The following is a 26347-nucleotide window of genomic DNA, read 5'->3' on the forward strand; positions in this document are numbered from 1 at the left end:
AACGATCCATGTCCCGTCAAGAACTGTGTGAAGTAGTAGTTAACGCGCCGATGCCGGCATTCGTACCACCTCACCACATCCCGAATCAGGGATCTCGTCCACGCCGCCTTTCCGACTTCGGCTGTCCATTCCCTCTGCCACGTCTGTAGACTTCTCGTCCTTTCCTGTGGTCCTGAACCTATTGCCCCATTACCCCTTCGGTACATTCGGACTCTTTCTCCGGCCAGAATATGCACCAGTACAGAACCAGCCACCACCTGTAAGGCTATGGTTGATACGGTTCTGTACGCGCTGCACACCCTGATCAGAGGTTTTCTCTGAGCCCTAAGAAGCATGTCTTTGTACTTTGTCATTCGGAGGACCTCGTGCCACACCGGGGCCCCGTACAATACTATGGACAGGATTGATTGCAGCATCACTGTCCTTTTCTGAGATCCCGGACCCCCTATATTTGGCATCAGTTTATTTAGCGTGGAGGTCCTTTTTTCTGCCTTCCGACATACTTCTTGTACGTGTTGTCCGAATGTAATCCCGTCGCCAAATATTATACCTATGTATTTCACCGTCTTCTGGGGTCTTATTGCGGAGCCTTTGTATTTAAATAAAATATCATTTCTTTTTCTCGGTCCCCTCAAGATTATGGCTTCCGTCTTCTCTACTGCTAGTTTTAGGTCATTTCTTTCTATCCAGGCCGCGGTCTTTCGTATTGCTCTATTTACTTTTCCTATTATTCCCCAATTCGTATCGTCTTCGACTAGTAAAGCTAGATCGTCCGCGTATGCAATCGCTCTCACTCCACTCTCCTTGTTTACTTCTAGTACTCCGTTATATAATATATTCCATAGTAAAGGTCCCAGGACTGACCCCTGGGGTACTCCCGCGGTCATCTCTTTCTTCTTTTTTTTCGATATGCATACGGTTCTGTCAGATAGGTAGTCCTTTATTATATTGGACATATATTCTGGGGCCCATTCGACGATTTTGTCTACTATAAGGCCCCAATTTGCTGAATTAAATGCATTTTTTATGTCCAATAAAACAAGAACCACCCATCTTTTCTTGCTTGTTTTTGCCGCGTCCCTTATCCAGGTCGCGGCATTGATTGTCGATCTACCTTTACGAAACCCATACTGTTGATTTGATAACACTCTCATATCTTCCAACACGCCTTCCAGCCTCTTCTTGATAAGTCTTTCATAGAACTTACCAAGGCAGTCCAGGAGGCATATTGGCCGATAAGAGGATGCTGAATCGGGGGGTTTCCCAGGCTTTAGGACTAGAACTAGGTTCGCTTCCTTTAAGTCCCTGGGAAACTCTTGTTTCTGCAGTAGGTCGTTACATATTCTTCTGATCAAACCTGGTTTCTCAGTTGCTACAATTTTAATTGCCTCTGGTGGCAGCCCGTCGGGGCCGGGAGCTTTCCCTGTCTTCATTTCCTGGCCAGCGGTTCGTATTTCCTCTTCTGTGAACTCCTCTACCATTGTTGGAAAACTTCATGGTAATTTTATATGCGTCGCCCCATATATCCTCTTCCAATGCTTTTATCAGGGTCTGCCACTTTTCTTTTTTTTCCTCTCTTATTTTTTTATTTAGGGTTCTCTTTAGATCTTTGTATATTTCTTTAAGCTCGAGGTTGCCCTGGCTTTTCGTGTAATTTCTTCGAGCTCTGAGGCATCTCTCCCGTAGACCTTCTATCTCATCCGTCCACCAGTAGGGGGATTTTTTATTTTCCTTTCCTCTTCACGGTGGCCAACTTTGCAGCATTTTCTAGTGCTCTTCTCAGTTGACCAAGGTCAGAAATCTCGTCCTCATTGATATTTCTGACCTCCGATAGGTACGTGGTTTTATTAAAATAGATTTCCGTGTGACCTATCGGCCGCCTTACTCCCCCTTTTACCTTTATGTTGTATTTTATATAACGGTGGTAGGTGAATAATTGATCGTCGAGGACATCCCACCCGTGTACTCTTCTGGATAGCCCTTCACTCGCGATCGTGACATCAATGTGTGTTTGGCTGGCCCCTCTCACGAAGGTTGGTTTATCGTTGTTTAATACTTGGAGGCCAGCCTGGGCTATCCATTCGTTCCAGAGTTCCCCCTTTTTGTCGTTAATGGGGGAACCCCATAACATGGATTTCGCGTTTATGTCCCCGGCGATCAAAATTTCATTTTCATTTGTGGCGGCGCTCATTATTTCGTCTACGATGGCTTTGTACCTCAACATAGGGATGTTGGCGGATATGTAACATGCCAGGAGGCAGAAATCCCTCAACCTAATGAGGATATAGTTCCCCCCCTGACGATGCTCCGCACTCCCACATCCCTGTTTCTAATGAGCACCGCCACGTTTTTTTCGCCACCCTGGACCCAACCACCGCCTGAAGTAATCTTCTTGTTTGGTTCTGGAACGATGAGCAGGTCTGTTTCTAGCTTGCAGGCTTTTGCGTGCACAAGGTCGTGCGCCCGGCGCGCTCTGCCCACGTTCACCTGCAATATTCGTATACCAGGTTGATCCTTGAGGTCCGTTTTGGTTCAGTTACCTGAGATCGTTACTGCGTCGGGTTCACGTCTCGTCAATAAATTAAAATACCTACGAACTAAAATAAATAAATAAATAAATATAGATAAAATAGATAAATAAAATAAATAAATACAATTTATAGAAGTATAAATAAAATAGTTCATTAAATAAAAAATGTAAATAAAATATTTCGTTAAATAAAAATAAATGAGTAAAAATAGATTATTATAAATACAAATAAACAAAAATGGATAAAATCTATTCTTGCTCTTAGCTGTTTTAAACGAAATCCTGTCAGAGATGGTCTCCTGTTTCACTGGTGGACTGTATATGGGCCCACCCTCGTTCTCCAGGAGTCCACCTCTCGCCTCTTCGTTTTCTTTTTTCGTTTTTTTTACGAATGTTTAGAGGGGCTCCCTTCCCCTCCCCTGCCGTATACCCACGCCCTATAGGCTGGACATGCCATGCGATCCATGCGATGCCCTTCCTCTTTACATGTAAGGCAGTAAGCAGTGCCGCTACACTGCACCGCCGTGTGACCGCTGTTAAAGCAGTTGTAGCAGCATGCTACCCTGCTTTCACCCTTGCACTCATAAGTATTGTGCCCGTATAAGAGACATTTGTAACATCTTACGGGCGTGTATTTTTCCATGATCGGGCATGACACCCAGCCTATAATGATTGAGCTATATTTCCTCAATTCTGCGGCTTTTGTTGGGCGTACGGCTATAGTAGCCACCTGTTCCCCGTACCTACTGGTCCTTAGCGTTTTTATGTCCACTTCGTCTTTGGGGATACCTGTGTATGCCTTTAAGGCGCTATGTAGCCTCTCCTCTGTTACACCAGGGTCCAACCCCGTTATTGTAAAATGGATTTCCTTTTTACGTATGGCCATGTTCATACCAGACATCCTCGTATCCATTTCTTTTTTCAATTTCTCTGCGGCTCCCTTCCCTTTTAATTTTACGAGGATGTCTCCACCTTCGGTTTTTTTTAGTCTGTCCACTTTTATTCCAATTTTTCCGATATCTATCTTTTGATTCATTTCTTTTAACACTTCCGTATACTTTTTTCCTCCCGTTTTAATTAAAAGGGCTTCTTCTTGTTCATTTCTCACCCCTTTATACATTTCCTTTCCTCTTACTATAATTTCCCAAGTAATATTCTCCCCCCGACCCACGAATTCGAGTGACTTCCGCACGTCGTCTTTGTTAATCTCGTTGTTGACGATTACTTTAACCGTTTCCGGTTGCTTCTCCCTTTCTTTTATCTGCTTTATGGCCTTCTCAGCCATCTCATGCATCCCGTGTCTTTTTATTTTTGTAACGTATGTGTACCACTGGTTTTTTTGCCTAGCCATAGAGCTTCTCTTAGCATTCTCGATGTACTCTATGCTCCCCTCTTTGCATCCCTCTATGAGTTCAAAGACTTCTTCCCTATAAGTTCTTATTACACTTTCTATCCCCCCCTCTTTTACTTCTTTTTTCGTTATTATTAGACATTCCTTTTTTTCTACGGTTTCTTGTAGGCCCCCCTGTTCCCACTTCGTTTTTTCAAAGACCTTTTCTTCCCATTTCTTTTTATAGATTTGGCTAAAGGCATTTGAGTCTCCTCCTTTGTTTAGGACTTCAATTATTTTTTCTGTCTCCTTCCTCTGCCTTTCCTGTTCTATCTTTAATTGACATTGCTCGCATTTTTCCTCTTCTTGCTCCTCTTGTGACACTTGGATTTGGCTGGTTTTATTTTGGATCGTGTTTATTTCCCCCAATAGCTTCTTCATTCTAATCCTTTCTTCTTCTATGGATCCATCCATGTTCAGGATATCGAGCATCTCCCTTATCTTCCTCTGGACCCTTTTTTTGTCCGTTTCTTCGGAGTATTTCTTACTCTCCTCTAATTTCTCCTTCTTAAATTTCTCGTTAATCTCCAAACTATCCCCCTTCCTTTTTTTTACTTGTTGCATTTCAATTCTTTCCTCCTCATCGAACAAGAAAGTTGCCAGGATGCTCTCTTCTATGTCCTGCCATCCTGCTTCCCCTTGGCTTTCTTTTTTTCTTTCGGATTCTGCCTTCACATTCTCTACTATTTCTGCGGAGGAACCTTCATCTCCTTTGTCTTCCTCCTCTTTTTCTTCTTCTTCCCTATTTGTTTCTCCTAGAATCTCTTCCCCTACTAGTATCGAGTGTTTTTGGGCACCCGACCTGTTCATTTTTGGCTGCTTGCTATGCCAATTGAATAGTTCCCATTCAAATTTTCTCTGCTCTTCTTCGTCTACTTTGCTGTCTTGCGTCTGTTCTTTCCCATTCACGTTTTTATCTGTAGCGTTGTCCTTATTCGTTTGCATTGGGTCGTCTTCGTCTTTCATCTTCACATTTTTTGTTTGATTTGGATTCATATGAATTCCCACGAGTCGGGACGTGCTATTCGTCCAACGCGGCAGTGCGCCCTTACCGCGTTAAGGCTGGATTACTTCGGGAGGTCGCCAGGTATCCCGAAGGGATCGTTTATGATGCTCTAACCCTCACATCTCTCATATCTTTAGCACGATGCCTTCCACCGTGATAATGGGGATCTTTTATTGAGGTTTACTCCTCTAGGCTTTTGTCACGGTTGCCTCCGGACGCAGTAGCAGTCTGTGTGAACAGGCTACTTGGAGTTTACACATAACTGCTGCCTCCACTGTTGCGTGGGAAATGGAACGGGACGTATGAGGGAAAGGGTAATAGGTAGGGTAAACATGTCGGCTACTCCATGTGAGATGTGTTGAGTTATAAGTTTTTTTTTTTGGATGGACGAGGTTAGAATAATTGGGATTGGGTAGCCGTAGGAAGATTGGAGGGTAGTTTTGTTGCTGAAGGCAGAAGGCGTCGCAAAATGCTCGCCTCAGTTGCGGCGCCTTTTTGGCGTCCAGCGAGATGATTCTCCGATATACACGTTTTTACAATTGGCACTCGGTATAGAATAAACAACATTCGACTCCTGTATTGTGAAAGGATCCTTTGTCTTTGTGTACAACTTCGGTACCGTTTTCACATTCTCAGTTGCAATTTTTATTATATATATATATATATATATATATATATATATATATATATATATATATATATATATATATATATATATATGTATATATTTACATACATATCAAAAAAGAAGTACGACCGTCAATTAAAATACAAAATGTAGTTCACAAGAATATCTGCTTATGGGAGGGATATCAGTCACAAAATTCGAGAAGAAAACAAAGAGATCTTGTTACTCAGTCCTTTATTAAAAAGGTGTCATATATAAATCCATACACATCATCAGTTTATCTAAAAGTAAATCGATATGCTTACAACCATAGAAAAAATTACACAGAATAACTTACAAAGAATTTTCAGCTATCAATATGATGGAAATGAAGTATAAAAAAAGTTCAACTCAGGAATCATGGATGTAAACGTTAAATATTTTTTTGAAGAAAAAAAACAAAATTTAGTTTTTATAAAACTCACAAGAACGGGAGTACGTAAAAAATGTAAAACAACAGTAAACTTTATAATTTTACGAAGATACTTTTAAAATGTGGCACCCGTGGTGTGATAATAATTCTGCAGCTGAAGAGCCAGTGGAACCCTCTAATCAATTGGAATATTTACAAAGCTGTGTAGTAAAATGTAAGCCACATTTTCAATACCTCTCTGATGATCCCAAATATATGCTGAAACATGTTTATGAAGGATTGTGTTCTGAATTGTCTAAATCAGAGGCAATTGCAGAAACATCAGGGTGCCCAAAGCAACCTGCTACAAGATTATAGGAGAAACATCTTCTTCTAGACAGAAGAGAAAGGATTGTGCAAATTCAGACAAATAGAACCGCACCTAAAGGAACCTATAATCAGAACAATATACAAAATGGATGCGGCTAATATTTTTTCAACTATTGAAATCTTTCGAAGTGAACTGGTTCGAAAGGACATTCTCTCATATTCAGCAACAACACTTCGATGATTTCTTAAAACCCATTATTTTAAGTAAAAACTATGGATAAGCGCCAGACACTAATGGAAAGTACTGGAATAATTATTTCTTTAAGAAACAATTCTATCAGACAGATAACTGAGTATTAAAAAATGAAACGAAATGTTGTTTATTTAGATGAGACTTGGTGTGATACTCATGACAGGACAGAGAATTATAACTTTACACTGCGGTGGAGAAAATAGATGGATAGATGATGTATTAATAATATCTGCAAAAAAAAAATTAAAGAAGCGTCTCTAGATTATCATGAGGATATGGAAAGTTTAATTTTTGAATCATGGTTTGAAAAATCTCTTCTTCCGAGATTACCTTGTAAATATAGTGTGATTGTCATGAACAACGCATCATATCATTCAAGATTAATGAGATAATTCCAAATATTACTTGAAACAAATTACAAATTGGAGGTTGTTTATAGTAGACAGTACCAAAAGGAATATGTTGTTGATAACTGTACTCGCAGAAATGGGCATACCGTGCTTAGACTTCTTCCTTACTATTGTAAATTGAACCCAATAGAGTTAATATGGACTCAACTTGAAGGAAATAAAAGAAGAAGAAACGTGGATCCTAAATTTTCGTCTACTGTTCTCCAGTTAATTAGTTAATTATCCAGTTAATCGCAGTGGAAAATGACTATGTTAAATATTTACCAGCATTAATCAAATTAACTATAAATTTAGAAGATACTAGTGATAACAGTGATTCTGAGTAGATTAGCAAGTACTTACTTCGAACTAGGTGTTAGTTGAAACCTTTATTTTTATTGTAATTGTAGATATTCTCGTTTTGCTTATATATCTTTGAAAATAGGGTACAAACACACTTCATGATAGAACAGAAACATACAAAGTATTTAATTTAAAATAGTCAAAGTACAGGTTAGGTTATTATAAAATACCTGCTAGATATATAAAAAAAGATATTCATAAAAGTTTTATACCTCTTACCCATTTTTAAATTATTGAGGTACTAAACTTATGAGCAGTTGTGTTAATAAAACGTTTGTATACTAAAATACTTGTACATAAAAAAATTGTTTCATTGTATGTGATAAATAGTTTTATTAACAATTTTTTATAGGTATTATTATTTTACAATAAGTTCTGTTCAGTCGAGTCGATTAGTGTTATTACTCCCTAGATATATCACAGAAGTTAACAACACCGATATTTTTTATTTAAACTTTATAGAAAATGAAACTTTTTGGTCAATAAAATTAAATAAAAATAAAAAGCTTCTATTTATTTTAAAATTAGATATCTACGCTACTGTTCAGTAAAGTACTGGTCACTCTAACATTGTTGCCATTTGGCTAGTATTTTACTCGCTCTTGTTTCTATAAATTTTCCAACGAAATTACGTGCCGACTATAATATCGTACTTTTCATCGTAAATGTATTTTTTTTTGTTGATCGCAATACTCTCACTGAAAATCAGTGGACATAAAACATTTTTTCTTTTTCTTATATTAGGTCCTAGGCTTGTTCTTGTTAGCTGTTCGATGTTAAAGCTATACTTGTATTTGTGATGTTGACTGCCAGGTATGGTGCCATCTTTTAAATGGTCTTACTGGTTATTTAGCGGTTGTCGGTGTGAAATCTCTTGCTATTCGTGTGAAATGCTGGTTCCATCCATCTCCACTGTCTTTCCTATCGTACGTTATACTGTATCTTACAGAGAATTCTTATTTGGTTATTTGGTATTCTGTTTCTTAATGTTTACCCAGCAATTGATTTCAAGGCTCTCATTTCTGAGGTTCTAAGTATTCTCATTTCTGAGGTGCACCAAAATAAGATTTTAATTATTTATTTAAGCGTAATTACGTAAAAATTAAATCTAAGACCTATATAATTATTAAATTATCATGTGTGTATTAGTATAAGAGAACCAAAACTGTTATAACTGAAGAAAACGAATAAGATGTACTGTTAGCTACTACTGAGGATCCCCACATCAGCACTCGTGAAATTTCACGACAATTTCATGTCATGAATCCAAATTCGGCGGCAAAAATCCTCCGTAATCATAAAACACATCCCTACCGCATACAGTTACATCAAGAATTGACTGTCGATGACTATCATCGTAGATTAGTTTTTTTTAATAGTCTCAGCAGCAAGTGCATAGCGACCGATTTTTTTCGATTATGTGCTTTTTCGAGATGAGGCTACATTCCACAAAAATGGAACAGTGAATCAGCATAATTTTCATTACTATGCATTAAGCAATCCCCAATTTAATAAGTCATAGTTAAACTAGGTGGTCTATAAATGTTTGTGGTGGTATTGTTGCGGACTATGTGATTGGACCATATTTTTTTGACGGCCGTGGGAATGGTGGATATCTGGATTATCTGAATAAGCATTTGCCATTACTACTGTAAAATATTCCACTTAATATTCGACAAAAAATGTGGTTTTTGCACGACGGTGCGGTTCATAACACTTCTCTTATTCACAGTCATCTAAATAATAACTTTCCAGCGAGGTGGATAGGCAGAGGAGGGCCAATAGTTTGGTATACCATGATCACCGGAATTGTCAAAAATTGATTTTTTCATATGGGGCTATACAAAAAATCTTATGTACTAGAAGCCTCCAACAACGCCAGATGATATGAAAAATAGAATAATAGAAGTTTTTAATAATATTGACTTAAAAATGTTAAGAAATGTGGCTCGGTCATTTTAATATCAGTTACAAACCTGCATAGACGTTGAAGGTGTATTTGAAACATTTAATTTAGACGTTTTTCCTTAATATCACATTAATTATTTCATTAATTGAATATTGTTATGGTTTATATTTTGTATTAGTTATCTATTGAATAAAAATAATTTTGTTATATTATTACACAAGAGAATTTCTACTTACAAAAATTAAAGTCATTCCCGAAATCTGAAGAAAACTAAAAATATCTTTGAAAGTAATGAGTTTGGTAGAAGGTATAGGGAATGCTTCATAATAATTAAAGAGTATCATAAATAAAATATTTTGAAAAAAATAAAATATAGGGTTGTACATTTAAAAAATATGAGAAAATCTTTATTTTCCAGTTCACCCTATATACGAATATTCGTCAGTGATTTCTATTACTTTCTATTCATAGAGACATCGAAATAGAAATGATCATACCCTGTATAGTAGTGTGAAACTTCATATTGTCAATATATGAGAAAATATACAGGGTGCCATTTAAAAAATTGATTTCTTGCTTTACCACGTAACTATTAATCACCTTGTATAATTTGGTATATTTTGCAAGCATGGATAATATTAGTCCCTTCATTTTTTGAATATCCTGTACAATAATAATACCTTTCTGTATGTATCACCTATAATGGAGTTATTAACATTATGCACTGGCAACACATATTTTCACTTAGGCAATGATTTTTACAAACAAGACTTTTGCTGAGCCATGAGCTTTTCATTAAAAGGTTTTTTTACATTCCAATGCTTTCTTACTAATTTATTTTACTGTGCATATCTGCCTATTGTTTATATATTTTGTGTAAGACATTCTTGCTCTTCTAAGCTAAAATACTTATAAGTATTTTTCATTAATCGTATTGGCAAATATGCTTGTTGGCATTTAGAGTTGTGTTGAGCAAAGTGACGATACGATCATTGACAGGCTTTTTCCTATTTCCTTTATCGTTTACAAGTATAGTAATGTTGGTCCTCCATTGGTCTAGTACATGCTTGCTATTTAAAGTTTCCTGAAAAAGTACCTCTATGTTTTCAATTATCGTTTCTCGATCGTAGATTAGGAGTTCATTTGGGATGTCGTCTCGTTCTGTAGGTATAATACTGTCTTTCTTTCTATTATATATATAATATATATATATATATATATATATATATATATATATATATAGGTATATATATTTATATATATATATATATTTATATATATATATATATATATATATATATATATATATATATTTATATATATATATATATATATATATATATATATATATTTATATATATATATATATATATATTTATATATATATATATATATATATTTATATATATATATATATTTATATATATTTATATATATTTATATATATATATATATATATATATATTTATATATATACATATATTTATATATATATATATTTATATATATATATATATATATATATATATTTATATATATATATATATATATATATATATATATATATATATATATATATATATATATCCCCAATATAAAATAAAACTATCCTATTTTTTATTTTTCTTGGTATTTTATAACCATTAATAGATTTTTCTACTTCTGATGATTTTCTAAACATACATACCTACAGCTCGTATTTCATGTATTTGGTGAATCGTGTCCAATAGTCCCTTTATTATACTTCTTATATCTTATTCTTAGTTAACTATTTAGATTCTATAAGAAATGGCGGTACCTAATCTGATAGTGCACTATGCTTCACACTTAAATGATCATGTTTCTATTCATTTTTACTTGCAAGTAGTGAATGAATTTTTATTTTTAATTTTCACCCGAAAAGTGCCAGCAGGAATTAAATACCGTAAAAAACAGTGCCCATATGGGATAAGCTGGTCCCACATTAGGCGTCTCCTCAGGCGGCGGATAGGGGAAAGCCTCCAAGATATGGATGATATGTAGAAGGCATTTCAAAGACAGATTAATTAATAGTTATTGATCAATTGCATAAAGAGGAGAGTGAAAATAGCAAAATGGAATGTAAAACATCATATAAGTAAGGCAGGTAAACTGACTACCTCAGAAGCGGAAATGGCACAAATGAAATGGAATATACTGGGAAGAAGGTAAGATGGATAAAAGATATTGTCATTACCACCGATAGAGGAAATTTATTTCGATGAAATATTTGCAAATATAAGCTGATGACTAATATAAGTAAAGATTATTTTAATTTACAGATTCACAATTTATAAAGGTGCTTATTTTGACGACTATAGGGTCCGGTTGTTCGAACGGTAATCAAAACTTGATTGTAATCAAATATTTAATTACAAGCAAATACGTCGCAGCTGTCAAAATTATTAAAAATTGCTTATTATTATTATTATTATCGATTTGTAAATAAAAACATGAAATTAACATCAGAAAGAGTTCAATTATGGTTTATTTTAGATTAATACGCAAAACAATAAAATTGAATAAAATAAACCAGTCAACATAACCTCAAAATGTAAGCTATTTGGTTTTAATTAAATATTTGATTACAAAATCAAGTTTTGATATAGTAATTATCTCGATTAAATTTAAATGTGTGACATTAATCTGACATTAACAAGAATATGGGCCACAATCTGAAAGTACAGAAGCAGATCTTTGAAGAATTTTATTTGAATGTTGAAAAAGCCAAAAGGCAATAGCAATATAATGAAATTAACATTTATATGAGAGAAAAACTCGAAGTTTGGTAAAAGGAGATAGGAGAATAGATGGGATAGATAGTATGAATTGGGCAGTAGAAATGATAAAAGACATGAGTCTTGTACACTCATGGTTTAGGCTATTTAATCGACGATTCTATACCTAGATACCCTCCCAGAAAAATCACACCTTAGGAAACCAAGTAGACCTTAGCTCAGTATTTAGAAATAATTTGTTCTAAGCGCAAACCTAATTGTAATATTAGCTCCACTAGCCATCAAAATAAGAATAAATCTAAAGAAACTCTAAAAAACCGAAATTAAGATAAAAAGGTCTAAACACAACACCTGAAACAAACAGAGCAGTACACAAGACGTGTTGATCTCCTTATAGAAAGAATAACACAAATTAACACTATAGAGTCACGATTATATAAAGAAGTAATAGGAGCAGGAGAAAAAAACGAAATAGGAAAAAGTCACAAAACGAAAACATTGATGAGAAAACAAATATGAAACTCATACTAAAGACACAGTATATTGCTTAATAATTCTTTATAAAGCAATATCGATGGCGTAGAGTGAAACCCTCGTATCTCAATTTTTGTATAAATAAAATTATTATATTATTCCAATGCATACCTCGTAAGTTATTAGTGGAATAAAGATGGTTTCTCTATCTTCAGAGCGGTGACATCTAGTGACGTGAATGTAAACCACGTAACCATTTTGTAAAATTTAAATAAAACGAAAACCTTGTATGTAACGACGTGGTAATTGTTTTGTGTAAATCTTTGAACATCGGTTTATATAATGTAAGTTTTTTGTTTATCTAATTAAAAACTAGTAAATGCATGACACTTGTTTCATAATTTTATATTATTTAGTCTCTTGATAAAATAGTTTTGGTATAAAAAATGTTTTTTGTTAAACTCTCTGAAAACCACGTATGAACCTATTATTCCATAATGAATGTTATATCCAACGAATGATTAGTGTTTGACATACGAGTATTTCATGCATCCACTTCGATGATGTTCCGTATTATAATACAACGTTACATTATTTAATTTCAGGTCATCTAGGCTAGGGGAAAATCTATAGTGCAGCTAGCTTTAGCACAAAATGAATCGTCAGAAGATGTACATGGTGAAAGAGATAATATACCCTGTACGGGTATATGTAGGGCTTTACCAATGGAGTTGTTGGAAGATAATGACGACTCTGATGCTGATCCACTATTCAACCCAGAAGAAGAGACAGAATCGGAGTCTGAACCTGATGCAGAAAGACAAAATTTACCAAATGAAGCACCTTTACCAATAATGACTAATACGAAGGTAAAACGAGTAAAAAGAGGACGAGCAAGTAAAGACAACTGGACTTCGGAGAAACAAAGAAATAAGGGAGAAGAATATTTTGGACGAAAAACAGAACAAGGAAAAATTATTTTTGATGTACCCAGGGCTTCAAGACCACTGAAACCTCAATGTAACCACACAATTTCTGCATTCTTTAAGTGCAGTTGTGTAAGTGATAATTTAAGGCAGAATATTTTTACTACTTACTGGAAAATGACTGGAAAAAAGTGTTTTATAAAAGCACTAGTTTTTCAGTTCCTTTTAGTACCATTTAAAAGATGTAGGCACCACCTTTCACGTTTGTAAAAAAATGTTTTTACATACATCAGACGTTGGACCGTACATGCTTGGGTCGGTATTAAAGATAAAATTAGCACAACAATAAATCCTGTCATCAAAACTAACGAGAACACCAATAGACAAAAAGTTTATGATTTTCTTGATAGTTTACCAAAACTGGAAGCACATTACTGTAGAAAAGATACCGCCAAATTATATTTAGAACCTATGCGGCAATCAAAATATAAATTGTATACAGAATACTTAAACTTCCTTGGTGTAAATAATGAACAACAGCATTCAGTATCTAAATTTGTATTCTGGCAAATTTTTGATGAAATGAATTTATCTTTATTCCGATCAAAAAATGACCAGTGCGATATGTGCTGTGGCTACAGAATAAAAAATATTACTGAGATTTTTTATAATAGGCACATTGAGCGTAAAGATGAGGTGAGAAAGGAGAAAGACAAGGACAAAGAAAATCAAGATCCATCTGTAGTGGTGTTTACGATTGACCTACAAACCGTACTACTTAGTCCTTTTTTAAAAGCGTCGGCACTGTATTACAAGACGAAACTTCTGGTACACAACCAAACTATTTATAATCTAGAAAATCATGACAGATTTTGATTTTTGTGGGACGAGACACACGGAGGCCTTAATGTTGACGAATTTTGCAGTATTTTGTATGATTTCATTATCCATAATATTGACAGAACTATAGTAAAAAAAGTAATTTTCTTCAGCGATGGTTGCACATACCAAAACCGCAATGCAATTTTATCTAATGGATTGCCTCTGGCGTTAGTAAAAACAGGATTAATTATTAAAAAATTAATTAAAATCCTTTGTAAAAGGTATATATTTAAAAACCCAAACGGGCTGTGTTAGACAAAACATTTTCGGAATACATCATTCCATCATCGGTGTCTAGGAGTACATGAATGTAGCCACTAAATATATGGGTAAAAACCCGTTAACAAATAATTAGTTACATTTGTTCGACATTATATCTTATAAATACTTAGGATGTTAAAGTTACCGTTGGATTAGGTAACATGGCGACATATGACTCCACGTTGAAGTTGCAAGTCCTGAGACAGTGTGTCTACGAGGACTTTATGGAAGCAAAAAATTTGCAACTATCGGTGGGCCTCATTTAGGGCCTACTATAAATTTGAAAATTTGCGATTTTTTTTCAGTAGGCTGGGTTGCAAAATTATTATGCAATACCTATCTGACCGATCTTAACAAGATTTAGCACACGTTTTAAACATATTAAAAAGTTTTTCTAGGCGGAATATGGAGCTTGTAAGTCAAGTTTAGAAAGTCGAAAACATTTAAAGGATTAACTTCATTTTTTTGTACTTTTTTTTCCAATTATTGCTATTTTTTCAACAATAAACATTAAATTTTCAATTTCTAGCTAACGAAATATTGTGTAAAATTGAATAACGAAACTTTTAACTTGATATAATTTTTTCTCTAGGATCAATATTTTCCGAATTATAAACGAAAATAGGAGCAAAAAATGAGAAATTTTCAATTTTTTTCAGATTTTGATAAATAAAAAATTTAGCACAGGGTTTGCGACTGGCGCATATCATGATTATCGATATTGGGCACATCCTGAAGTGATTCCAGCAAAAAAATGTGGTGTGCAAAGTCACCCGCTGGTGTCGGGTGACTTTGTCTCAAGCTACATTTTACATTAATTCTCTGTGATTATTAGTGTTTGGGCTTAAGTCACCCTACAAAATGAATAATAAATAAACATTTTATTAGTTAAAAAAATATTTATTTAAATTTCAAACAAAAAAAAAACCAAAACTAAAATGAAACTCTACATAGGACCCTAGGTTTACAAAGAACATAATTTTTAAACAAAAAATGAACAATATAACAATTTACAAGCTTGTTTTTAAATCTGGAAAGAAATATCGGTTATGTCCAAGTTCCAATGGCTCTGTGAAATCAATATTACCCAGGTGGTAGGATTTTCTTACGGGGACTTCGGGCCATTGCCACAAACTTCTTTCACCAAGTTTTAAAGTACTTACTGGCACTCCGAATTCTATTGCAGCTTTTCTTTGAGATAGGACTCCATTTCTGATAGCTTCTAGAGCTCTTTCTACTGTGTCTGCCGTGTAATTTCCATAATTTCTACTATCAGCAACACGTTTGTAATTTGAGGGTATCTAAAAAAAAGTCGTTAGTTCTATACAGTTAACAAACTCTGCAGTTGTTACAAGGCTAAATTCAAATTAAAAATCAGCATTTACTTACTTTAATTTAAATATAGAACCAACGAATGACCAAAATCCAACATTCAACAAACTGGGCCAAAGTCACCCGAAAACCGTTAAATTCTGTACCACTTAGCAAATAACAACCGACCGTATTAGCATCTACGTTTAGACTGAAATTAAATGAAATACTGACGCCAGGCGGGTAAGAATTCACAAATATTCAATGTGCAACTATGCAATTAATCTTACTCTTGGAAGTATTATTGGTTACCAACCAATTTTTACAGTCAAGAAATCTTACGTAAAATGGCATTATTTTTTTATTATAACCAGTATTACTGTGATTCATTAAAATTTTCCTAAAGTTAATATGGTACTGATGGTGTGGTATAATGAAATTTACATGATAATATATTGTACATATGCACTATACTAAAATATCTTTTTCCCAAAATGAGCCAAAGTCACCCTAAATTACGGTACTTGGAATACGACTTTTTCTTAAAAATTTCAAAGATATCCCTTATGTAAACTCAATACGTCCTGATAACCGTGTTGGAAATTCTGTTGTAGTGGATTTGTGTGCAATACAATACCATCCTGAAGGTACGATGCAAGTGAAGAAAAAATTCTCAGATCCTTACGAGAATTTACCCATGCGCATTAAAAAACCGGAAGCCATAAACAACTTTATGAAATTATACACCAAAAGGAATTCTATTAAAATACAGAAATTCAATCATCTTCAAGAATTAAATATGGTCATTCCAAAAGATATTCATTCATTTTATGACGGGCTACCACACTAACAATAAACTTTTTCTTAATTTTGTTTGGTTTAAGAATTTATCATTTGTTTGTTTTATCATAAAAGATAATCAGTTTTAGATATAATGCATTGTGAACTTATTTTTTTAAAAACTGTTAATAAAAGTTTACGCTTAATATTATATTGCTTATTTTATAATGCATAAAATACTCGTATAAATACTAACTCACGTTGCGTGAAAATCACGTAAGTCACGGTACTACTCCATAGTAATGATTTCTTAAAAAAATAATGTGTAACCTAAAAAAGTATTGCCCTTTAAACATACTATCCAATAAAATATTTAAATTTTTCAATATTCTAAACCAAAAAAAAGTTTTAACTGTTTCCTGTAAAATTTGCAATTTTTGACATACGAGGGTTTCACTCTACGCCATCGATATACTGTGCTAGAGATGTCAAATGAAAAATATGATACATCAGGGAATGTATGACTGAATAAGTAGATCAACAAAAAAATGACAAAAGAGCAATGAATGAAAAGCAAATGTGAGGAGGTAAACAAACTACAAAGACAACTCTTTGCCAAAAAAACTATTGTAAATATTAAAGAGACCACAGCTCAATAGAAATTCAGAAACATGTTCTTAATCGAAAACGAGAACAATGCAATTTACTTGGACTCTGATAAATAAAAACGTATATGGTAGCCAGCTGATTCAACAGGGGGACAGATTAATCATCCTAAAGGTCCTTAGAGTCACAAACGAAACAAAATGCAATAAAACTAAAGGAGAAAATGCTACACTTGGTGAACATTTTAACAATTTCGTTGGAACATGAACTCTTCTAAAAGACAAAAGTCATGCCTCAAAAATGTTCATGCGTATAGTGTATTATAATTTAAGACTTATTTAAAAGGTGGCGCCGGGTATCCTGAGATTTCTTGTACAATAGATTATACCTTTGTATTCGTTTGAGAATTGATTTTATAGGTATATAAAGAAAACAGGGGTAGGTAGGATATGGGCACTGGGGAGACTAGCATTGTCAGACTGGTATATATTAAAGGTAATAAGAGAATACACTGCAAGTGTACACATACAATACAATACAATGAATACAATACACATCCTGGTCAAGCTCAAGATAAAATGTAGACTGGATGTCCTTCGCGCCAAAAGGCTTGAAGTACAGCAAAAAACAAGCAGGAATCAGCTTATAGTTATAACAGGCTTCCTTACTGGACATACGCCAGTCACGGGATATTTGCATACAACATGAAGTTGTTTTATATAGCTAAAGACTCTGGGACATTAACAGTTAACCATATATTGCATGACTGCCAGTTAACTTGGCGGCGGCTACAAAGTTATTTCAAAACCATTTGGTAGGCATCCACTAAACCTGTACTAGTTGTTACACGGTTCCAGAATTTTGGAATGGGTATCATGAATAGATGAAAGATGTACAATAAACTAATTGGCTGCATAACGACCGGTGCATAACAGTGTAATTTTCTGAATTTCATATATACTATGTAACTTACCTAGTTATAGTTATATTTACAATGATTGTATGTTTTTAATTGTAAGATATACGTAAATAAATAAATAATTTCTCAGCTTGCAATTTATTTAATGAAATTTATGAGATGAGATAATAGATAAGATATAGAAAAAAGCTCCTGGAAGAAATTGGTCGAGTCCTTTTTTGAGCAGTAGGTTAAATAAAAATAGGGTTTTGTTATATATAGGTAAGCTTTATAGAACTAATGTTCTGTTTTTCTTTGTAAATATATTCACTACTTCATTCGCATTATTTTCTATTCCATAGTGAATGTTCATGACATCCCGTTTAGTCTGTTTTCTGTCGTTGTGTTATGCAAGTGGTTTTTAAGTCTTAAGTGTCTAGGTATCTAAGTATACTTTTCGGTCGAAATAGTTACTATTTCGGTTGCAATTAGAGGCGAGAGTCATGGCTGCTTTCCACACTTCAACTTCTGCCTTGAAGATAGATGTACTTGTTTTGGGCAGCACTACCGAATAAATACAAAATGCCTCTTCATTTTCACAACCGGTCGCAAAATTTGACGGTAAACCATAATTTGACTGCACAGATAGTGCCCAAAATTCTTTACGGTATTTTGTAAACCTCTCAATCAATTGTTGAGTTGTATGGTCGAGAAATGGGCCGACGATACGTGGCATAAGCAATATACCACCATTTTTTTCAAGGCACACCTTTGCTTCTTCATAGAGATGGAGATACTCTTTATGTCTTAAAAGAGTAATAAAATCATCCATGTAGCTGAATGCTGTTATGAGGTCTGTGTTAATTGCCTGCAGTTGCTTTGATCGCGACAATGTATTGCTCATGACTTTTAAATAATCACTAGACACATAACAACATTCAAAGATCGAAGTTTGGTAAGCATTTGGAGGGCCTGTTGCGAAGTTTCTTTATTGTGAGTAGATTTGAGTTCTTCGAGAGCATGCACAATTGCTGAATAAATTTCATTTAATCTTATAATGGCTTTATGCTTGATCAGCCTGTAACAAATCCCAAATTTTTCCCTTCAGAACGGCAGTGCGTTGTACCGAATGTCTGAAGTAGGAACCAACAGACTGCACGATCCCGATGCAATTTCACACAACTACTTGTAAACATAAGTCAGCAATAGCAAAGTTGAGAGACCGTGCACTACCATGTTCAGAGGAAGCAAGAGGACATTCTTGACAAATATACGCCCGGACACCGTGCAAATACCCACTCATAGCTGCAGCCCTATCGTAGCTTTAATTAACAATATAAGAACGTTCATGTCCATGCTTTTTCAGAACTGTAATAATAAGATTTGCAAGACTTGATCCTGTCACGTCAACAAATGAAATATAATCTCAGAGCATCTAATCAATTTATCTTGTTTAACATCTTTTAAGTCAACATATCGCAAGCATAGCAAGACTTGCTGTCATTATGCGAAATATCCGTCTTCTCATCAATGAGAATTGCAAAAAATGTAGCTTAATATCATACTGAAGTTGTAATGTAGATCCGCCTAGAATCAGTTTTACCTCTTAAATGTATACATTGTTTGCCGCAAAAAAATATTCCTTTTAGAATTAGTTTCTTTCGGTTTTCCTGTTGCTGTCTCTTTGTCTGTCAGAAGACAATATCTTATCGACTGAAAAAGGGTGTTGTCTTTTAACTTTAAAAATGTTAATATCTTAACTTTTTGGGGGAGGGAGAGTTTGAACCCCTAAAATGCCCCTGGTTACGCTCGTAACATCATATAATTTTGGAGTCACTTGGTAGTCTCCAAAATGTGTTTGTCGCATGCCTCGGAGTCATACAGGATCTGTTTTCGGCTCTCTGTTACAGAGTTTGTAGCTTAAATTTCAACGAAACAGCCACATTGTATGCAAGTGTTATTTGACTGGCGCATGTCCCTTGGTAGAACATCTTTAGTTTTCACTAAAATTATTATGTAATCTGCAAAGCAGACCATGCTGTCTGTTCCTTATTCATTTTTATTCCATGAGTGCACTTCCATTATTTTATTACTTTATCCATTAATAAATTTAAAAAAAATTACCGAGACTGTACGTTACCGATTCCTTTGTGCGTTTCTTTCTCTTGTTTGTGTTTCTGCCTTTATTTTTAAGGTATTATTTAAAATTGAGCTATTTACTGTTTTTATGACACTGGAGCGTTCACTTTAAAAATATCTATTACGTCGTCGCACCCTGTAGAGAGCCTTGGTTAAATCTACGAAACACGTGTATACAGGTATGTTGCATTCTATTCATTTTTCTTCAATATTTTTTATTGTAAACAAGGCGTCAGTTGAAGATCTGTCCTATTTAAATCCTTGTTAGTATGTTCCTTAATACTGCGAAAAAGAACTTAATGGTTGTGCTTAGGAGCCATAATTTATCCAGTGTTATGGTCTGGCTTGTTGGTACCTTTTAAATATTAGTATTGGTAGGAATAATTACAAGACTTCAGAGGAATTTTAACTAAATAAAAGGTATGTGAGTTCTCATATCCTGATACTGCATAAAATTTATTAAATATAAGGGGGTTTACTTGTAAAACGCAAAGAAACCTTTAAATTGGCCAAATGTACAAAAAAATTGTTACACAAAAAGGAGCTGATAAAATTCTCAGTAACTAGATTTCTAAGGATGTAAAGCAAATATTTCCAAAAGACAATCATTGTGTCAATCTGTCAAATATCACATCATAAATTATCACTTTTCAAAATTTAAGTTTATATTACAATAGAATGTATAAGTTTTTATCACGCCATATCTCCAAATCTCATAGTGCCACTTCCAATTTCACCACTATTTATAGAAAGGTGTCAAAGACACAAAAAAAATCATGTACCGTTCGTAAGAGATCTATGTCAGAAACCAGTGTTAAATCTGAAGTGGAAGCTGACGTGAATGTTGAAGAGCAACCGAATGAATTTGCTTACGAAGTAAAGTCAGGTAAATCTTATTTATACCTATTACGTTATTCGGTTTATTGTCCTTTCAACTTATTCTAATTTCTTTATCTTTCTTAACACTTCAAAGTGTCATCACTTACACATTTCATAGGAGTTTAGTCCTCTAAGTAAATTTCAATTCAACGTCCAAGATTCAACTTAATAATATACAACATACTAACTATATATGCAACATTTTAATCATATTTTTCGTGTAAAATTCTTTTTCTTCTGGATGTCTTTAGCATCTTATAATTGTTTCCATTTTCAATCGTTGTGATCTTTTTTTGTTTTTCTCTGCTTAGTGCAGTCGGGTTGTCATTTGACCTTGCATGGCGAGCTAACCCAAATTTTATTGTTCTAACCTTTAAGGGTGGTCAATTGTAGTGTACTAGGTCTAATAAGTACTTAGCCTATAAAATAAAAACGAAAATTTTTGGAACAGTGGCGATTTATTCCTCAACATAGTCTATTTTTAGCTCAATATACTTGACTTGGCGATGCTACAACTTCTTTAACCCGTCTGAAAAATACGTTTTCTCGAGGTTGGCAAAATAGACTTCCGTGGCGTCGATGACCTCCTGTTTCGACTTAAATTTCTGCCCGGCGAGTGCATTTTTCAAATTTGGAAACAAAAAGAAGTCACACGAGGTCAAATCTAAAAAATATGTATATGTATATAATAAATATAATAATAATTCGGCCTAATAGAGCTCTGTGACCGTTTTGCCACTCCCCAGGGATCTGTGAAACCTGGCATATAACGGGGTTATGAACTGTGAATACGGAGAGGGTACAACCCCCTTCGCATTCGCTGATGACCTCGCTGTACTGATAGCGGCTCGAGATGAGCCAAATCTCAAATACCTGGTTGGGTACGCAGGTCGCGTCGTAAAGAAATGGAGACGCAGCACGGACTGAAACTTGCGGCAGAGAAAACCGAAGCCATCATTCTGAAGGGGAAAAGGAATAGGCAAAGTGTTGAATTATAATGTGCGGGAGCATGTCTAACACCCAAAAAACACGTAAAGTAGCTAGGAGTGACATTGCACCAGAATGCAAAATGGGGGGAGCACTTGCAGTAGGTGGCCTGAAAGGCTGCGAATAGTGCGGCTGCGTTGGCGAGGGTGATGCCCAACATTGGGCGACCCAAATCCGAAAGGAGGAGGGTCTTACACGGTGTTGTACAGTCGATCGTCCTCTATTTTGCACCAGTCTAGAGCTAGGCGGTAGAGATAACGGCGTACAGGAGACTCATGACACGAAAAGACAGAACAAGTCACTGGATGTGTTCTGTTGTATCTTTTCCAATCTTTTCTTTTATTTAGTGATTTTTTAGATGTTTTAATGATGTTACAGTTCTTTAATGGATTCATATGGGTAATGGGTATTTTGTTTATATTTTCTATACTTATTACCCTCAGGAATACTCACTAGTTATAGTTTGAAGCTGAATCTACCCTATGATATACATTTATTAACATTATGCATTACTATTTTTCATCTTTAAGAGCTGTCTCTCTCAAGGGATATTTTGTGTCGTTCTCAGTAGTGTACTTGAATTGAGTCCTGTTTAATCACAGGTAATGGGCGTTTTCGTTGTTAGGCCAATTTCCAGTCGCAGTGACGCCACTTGGTGCCTATATAGATAAAATAAAGTTTGTATGTAGTTGTAAGCTAGTCGTTTTGCATCTAGAATTTCCATTAGCCCAGAATGGTGGTCACAGTTAAAAGCTTTTGCGCAATCCACAAGGCAAATATACATTTCCTTCCTCCGATCTCTGCTATTTGTAGGAGAACAGATAGACTAAACAACAATTCTTTGGTCCCACTACCTAGCCTAAAACAATGTTCCATGCTTATCGCATTTTCAGTATGATTTTTAGATATTGGTTAAGGATTAAAATTGATTTTAGCCACTCTTTTGGTAGTTCTGCTTGATATATTTTGTTGAAAAGCTGTTCTAGTACGTCTATAAATATTATGTGTATTTAAAAGTTTTTAAATTTCTGAGTATATTCTCTCTGGTCGTGGTGCTTTGTCAGTTTCGATTTCTTTTTATATATGGGTTAGGTTCACGTTTTCTTACTGGATCGTGTTATTGTCACTTAGTCAGACAATAGTCTCTATATAATTGGTGTAGACTCCTTGTTCTTTTGCTTGATTAATTATTATTAACTTGTCGTGTTGTCATAGTTGTGTTATGCGATATTATTAGTGTTTCCTTTATTGCTTTGCTTATTTTCTTGCACATGTTAAATAGATCACGTTTGTTTTGTAGCTTACTAGCTACTTCAATACATTTTTTTATTTATGCCTCTTTGCCTTATTTGATTTTATATTTTATTATTTACTTTGTGTATTCTGTTTGATTTCTTTTTTTATATGTGCTCCCTTGATATATTAATTCGAAAATTTCGTTGGTCATCCACTCTTTTTTCACCGTTTTGCCCATTGTTTTCAGATGTTGATCCTCTGTGGTTTTTAAGGCATCTTAAGTTTCACCTCATAAGCTGTCGATTTCATTTTTTTCTTCTCATTATTTCTGGTTGATATTTTCTTTGATTTTATTTAATGTGTTTACACCATAATGTATGCACTTTAGCATATGGGTTTATGCGTATTTAGTCCTAATGCTTTTCTCGAAGGCATTTGCATATCGCTTTTCGACTAGTATAAATATAGTTTTTGCGTCACACTAAATAGTTCTGTAAGTAATCGGAGGATTTTCAAGTATAGAGGCGTCTGGAGGGTAATTTAAACCATATATTTAAGATTTCTAATTTTTTTGGTGGCAGAATTATACATATACGTCCCGAGTTATTTTATTTATCCTGCGTGATATTCTACCACTTGTGATTTTATTTTGATTCATAAAGAATTCTAGCGTTTACAGATCTAAATAGAATTGCTTGATTTTTATATCGAGTCTCTCAGCTCTTGAGTTCATCGCACTTCTATTTTTCTAACTCTACTCATAATTTTCCATATTCAAATATTAATGATTTTGAACATGTTCACTTTCGTATGGTTTCTAACTTTCATCGTGGAGCTTCCTTAAATTCTTTGATCATCTAAGGTCTCCGATAGACTTGAAGCTACGTGTTTCTCGTTCGTCGTCAATGGTTGTCCTGAAAAGGATTAATGTCTAGTTTCTCCTTGTTTTCCGTATCGCAGCATTATGTCCAGTGATTGTCTTTCGTGAGTGTCTGATGTTTAATCCGCTAGAGATCTTTACACCAGCCTCGAAACAGTAATGACATTACTGCTGCCTAAATTCATATTCGTAGTTGACTCGTGGATAATTATTTGGCTAGATATTATTCGTACCTGTCTTGCACATCTATATGCATGTTCCCCATGCCATTGGGATGTGCCGTTGTGGCGTTAAGAGAGTGCCCCGATCAGTCTGTCCTACATAAAGTTTTCAGAGGGCCCTATTAATTAATTAATTTAGAGCCTCAGTTTAGTAATCACCTGGTCTATTTAGTTTTATCCATTTTTTTCTGTAGACTTTGGAAAACTTGAGCTAGGAACTACTGTATAATTACGAGTTCTTAATTATTGTGTAGTTTTCTACTGTGTTTTGTCTAATTTTATAATTCAGATTCCCTTTTACAATTTTAATCCTTTAGACTTTGTTTTAGTACTACTTTCCTATTCTTTGTCTGCGATAGGTGCACAGAGTGGGTAATATTAAGATTTCAATGCGTAGATTTTATCTGTAGTAGCATTACTATACAATAAAATTATATTTATATATATATATATATATATATATATTATATATATATATATATATATATATATATATATATATATATTATATATATATATATATATATATATATATATATATATATATATATATATATATATATATATATATATATATATATATATATATATTAAATCTAGAGCCAAGACCAATATTATTATAAAAATTAATATTAAACTCACCAGTCTTCCGGGTTGAACCGCGTCGATATCCATTTTGCCGAGCTTTCGACATCCTCTCTGATGTCTTCCTCAGGGCTTCCGAGGTCTCAGTCTCCCGAGCCCCCAGACACTACTACACTCACTAGTCACTTCTAGTTCACTCACTAGTTCACTACTACGACTGGGACCAGGGGACGGTTCATTTATACCGTCGATGGTGACGTGGCCTAGGTGGGGGTTAGGGTGGGGATTGGCGCGAGAGTTGGCGCGAACATTTCCGACAGTGGGATTTTGATTCGAAGATGGAGGGGGCGATATTTTGTTTATGAGAGGTCTCCATGTAGAAGGTAACCGTATGGCGTCATCTCTTTTATTAAGGCAATTTGGTCTTTTTTCTATTTCTATGGCTTCTCGGATAATTCTTGGTTTATAAAAGCGGATGGGGGCTATGGTTCTGGAGTTTTCGAAATCAATTTTGTGACCTGTATGAAGATGGTGTTGACCGAGAGCTGAAATTGAATCGGAATTGCGAACAGAAATGGAATGTTCATAAATCCTATTTTGAATTCTACGATTTGTTTGGCCTATATAGGATCGGGGACAGTCTGCACAAGGAATTTCATAAACTCCGTGCTGTTCGTTTGGAATATTGTCTTTGATTGATCGAACAAGAGATGAAAGTTTTTGTTGGGGGGTAAATATTGTTTTTATTCCTCTTGGTTTAAGAATTTTGTCGATTTTGTCAGTGACACCTTTGATGTAAGGAAGAAACGCTTTCGTATGATAAGGGTCTGAGTCTTTGGATTGAGATTGAGTGGGAGATTGATGTCTGTGGATGCTCCTATTGATGTGATTTTCGCGGTAGCCATTTTGGATGAGGGCTTGTTTTAAACAAGAAAGCTCAGCGGATCTACTTGCACCCAACAAAAACTTTCATCTCTTGTTCGATCAATCAAAGACAATATTCCAAACGAACAGCACGGAGTTTATGAAATTCCTTGTGCAGACTGTCCCCGATCCTATATAGGCCAAACAAATCGTAGAATTCAAAATAGGATTTATGAACATTCCATTTCTGTTCGCAATTCCGATTCAATTTCAGCTCTCGGTCAACACCATCTTCATACAGGCCACAAAATTGATTTCGAAAACTCCAGAACCATAGCCCCCATCCGCTTTTATAAACCAAGAATTATCCGAGAAGCCATAGAAATAGAAAAAAGACCAAATTGCCTTAATAAAAGAGATGACGCCATACGGTTACCTTCTACATGGAGACCTCTCATAAACAAAATATCGCC

General features: G+C 34.7%; 1 protein-coding gene across 7 annotated transcripts in view; it reads left to right on the top strand.

Moving 5' to 3' along the window:
- Positions 1 to 26347, top strand: part of LOC140436937 (uncharacterized) — a 257943-nt gene that overhangs the window by 69677 nt on the left and 161919 nt on the right. The window contains exon 1 of one of the 7 annotated variants that reach the window (XM_072526104.1): positions 20836 to 21108. The exons of the other annotated variants lie outside the window; for them this stretch is intronic. Coding sequence (XP_072382205.1) covers positions 20901 to 21108 — 208 coding nt within the window. The 5' untranslated portion in view covers positions 20836 to 20900. Of the gene's footprint in view, positions 1 to 20835; positions 21109 to 26347 lie in introns of those variants that run through there. 7 annotated transcript variants of the gene reach the window in all.

This window comes from Diabrotica undecimpunctata, chromosome 3, assembly GCF_040954645.1.
Source record: "Diabrotica undecimpunctata isolate CICGRU chromosome 3, icDiaUnde3, whole genome shotgun sequence".
Classification (NCBI taxonomy): Eukaryota; Metazoa; Arthropoda; class Insecta; order Coleoptera; family Chrysomelidae; genus Diabrotica; species Diabrotica undecimpunctata.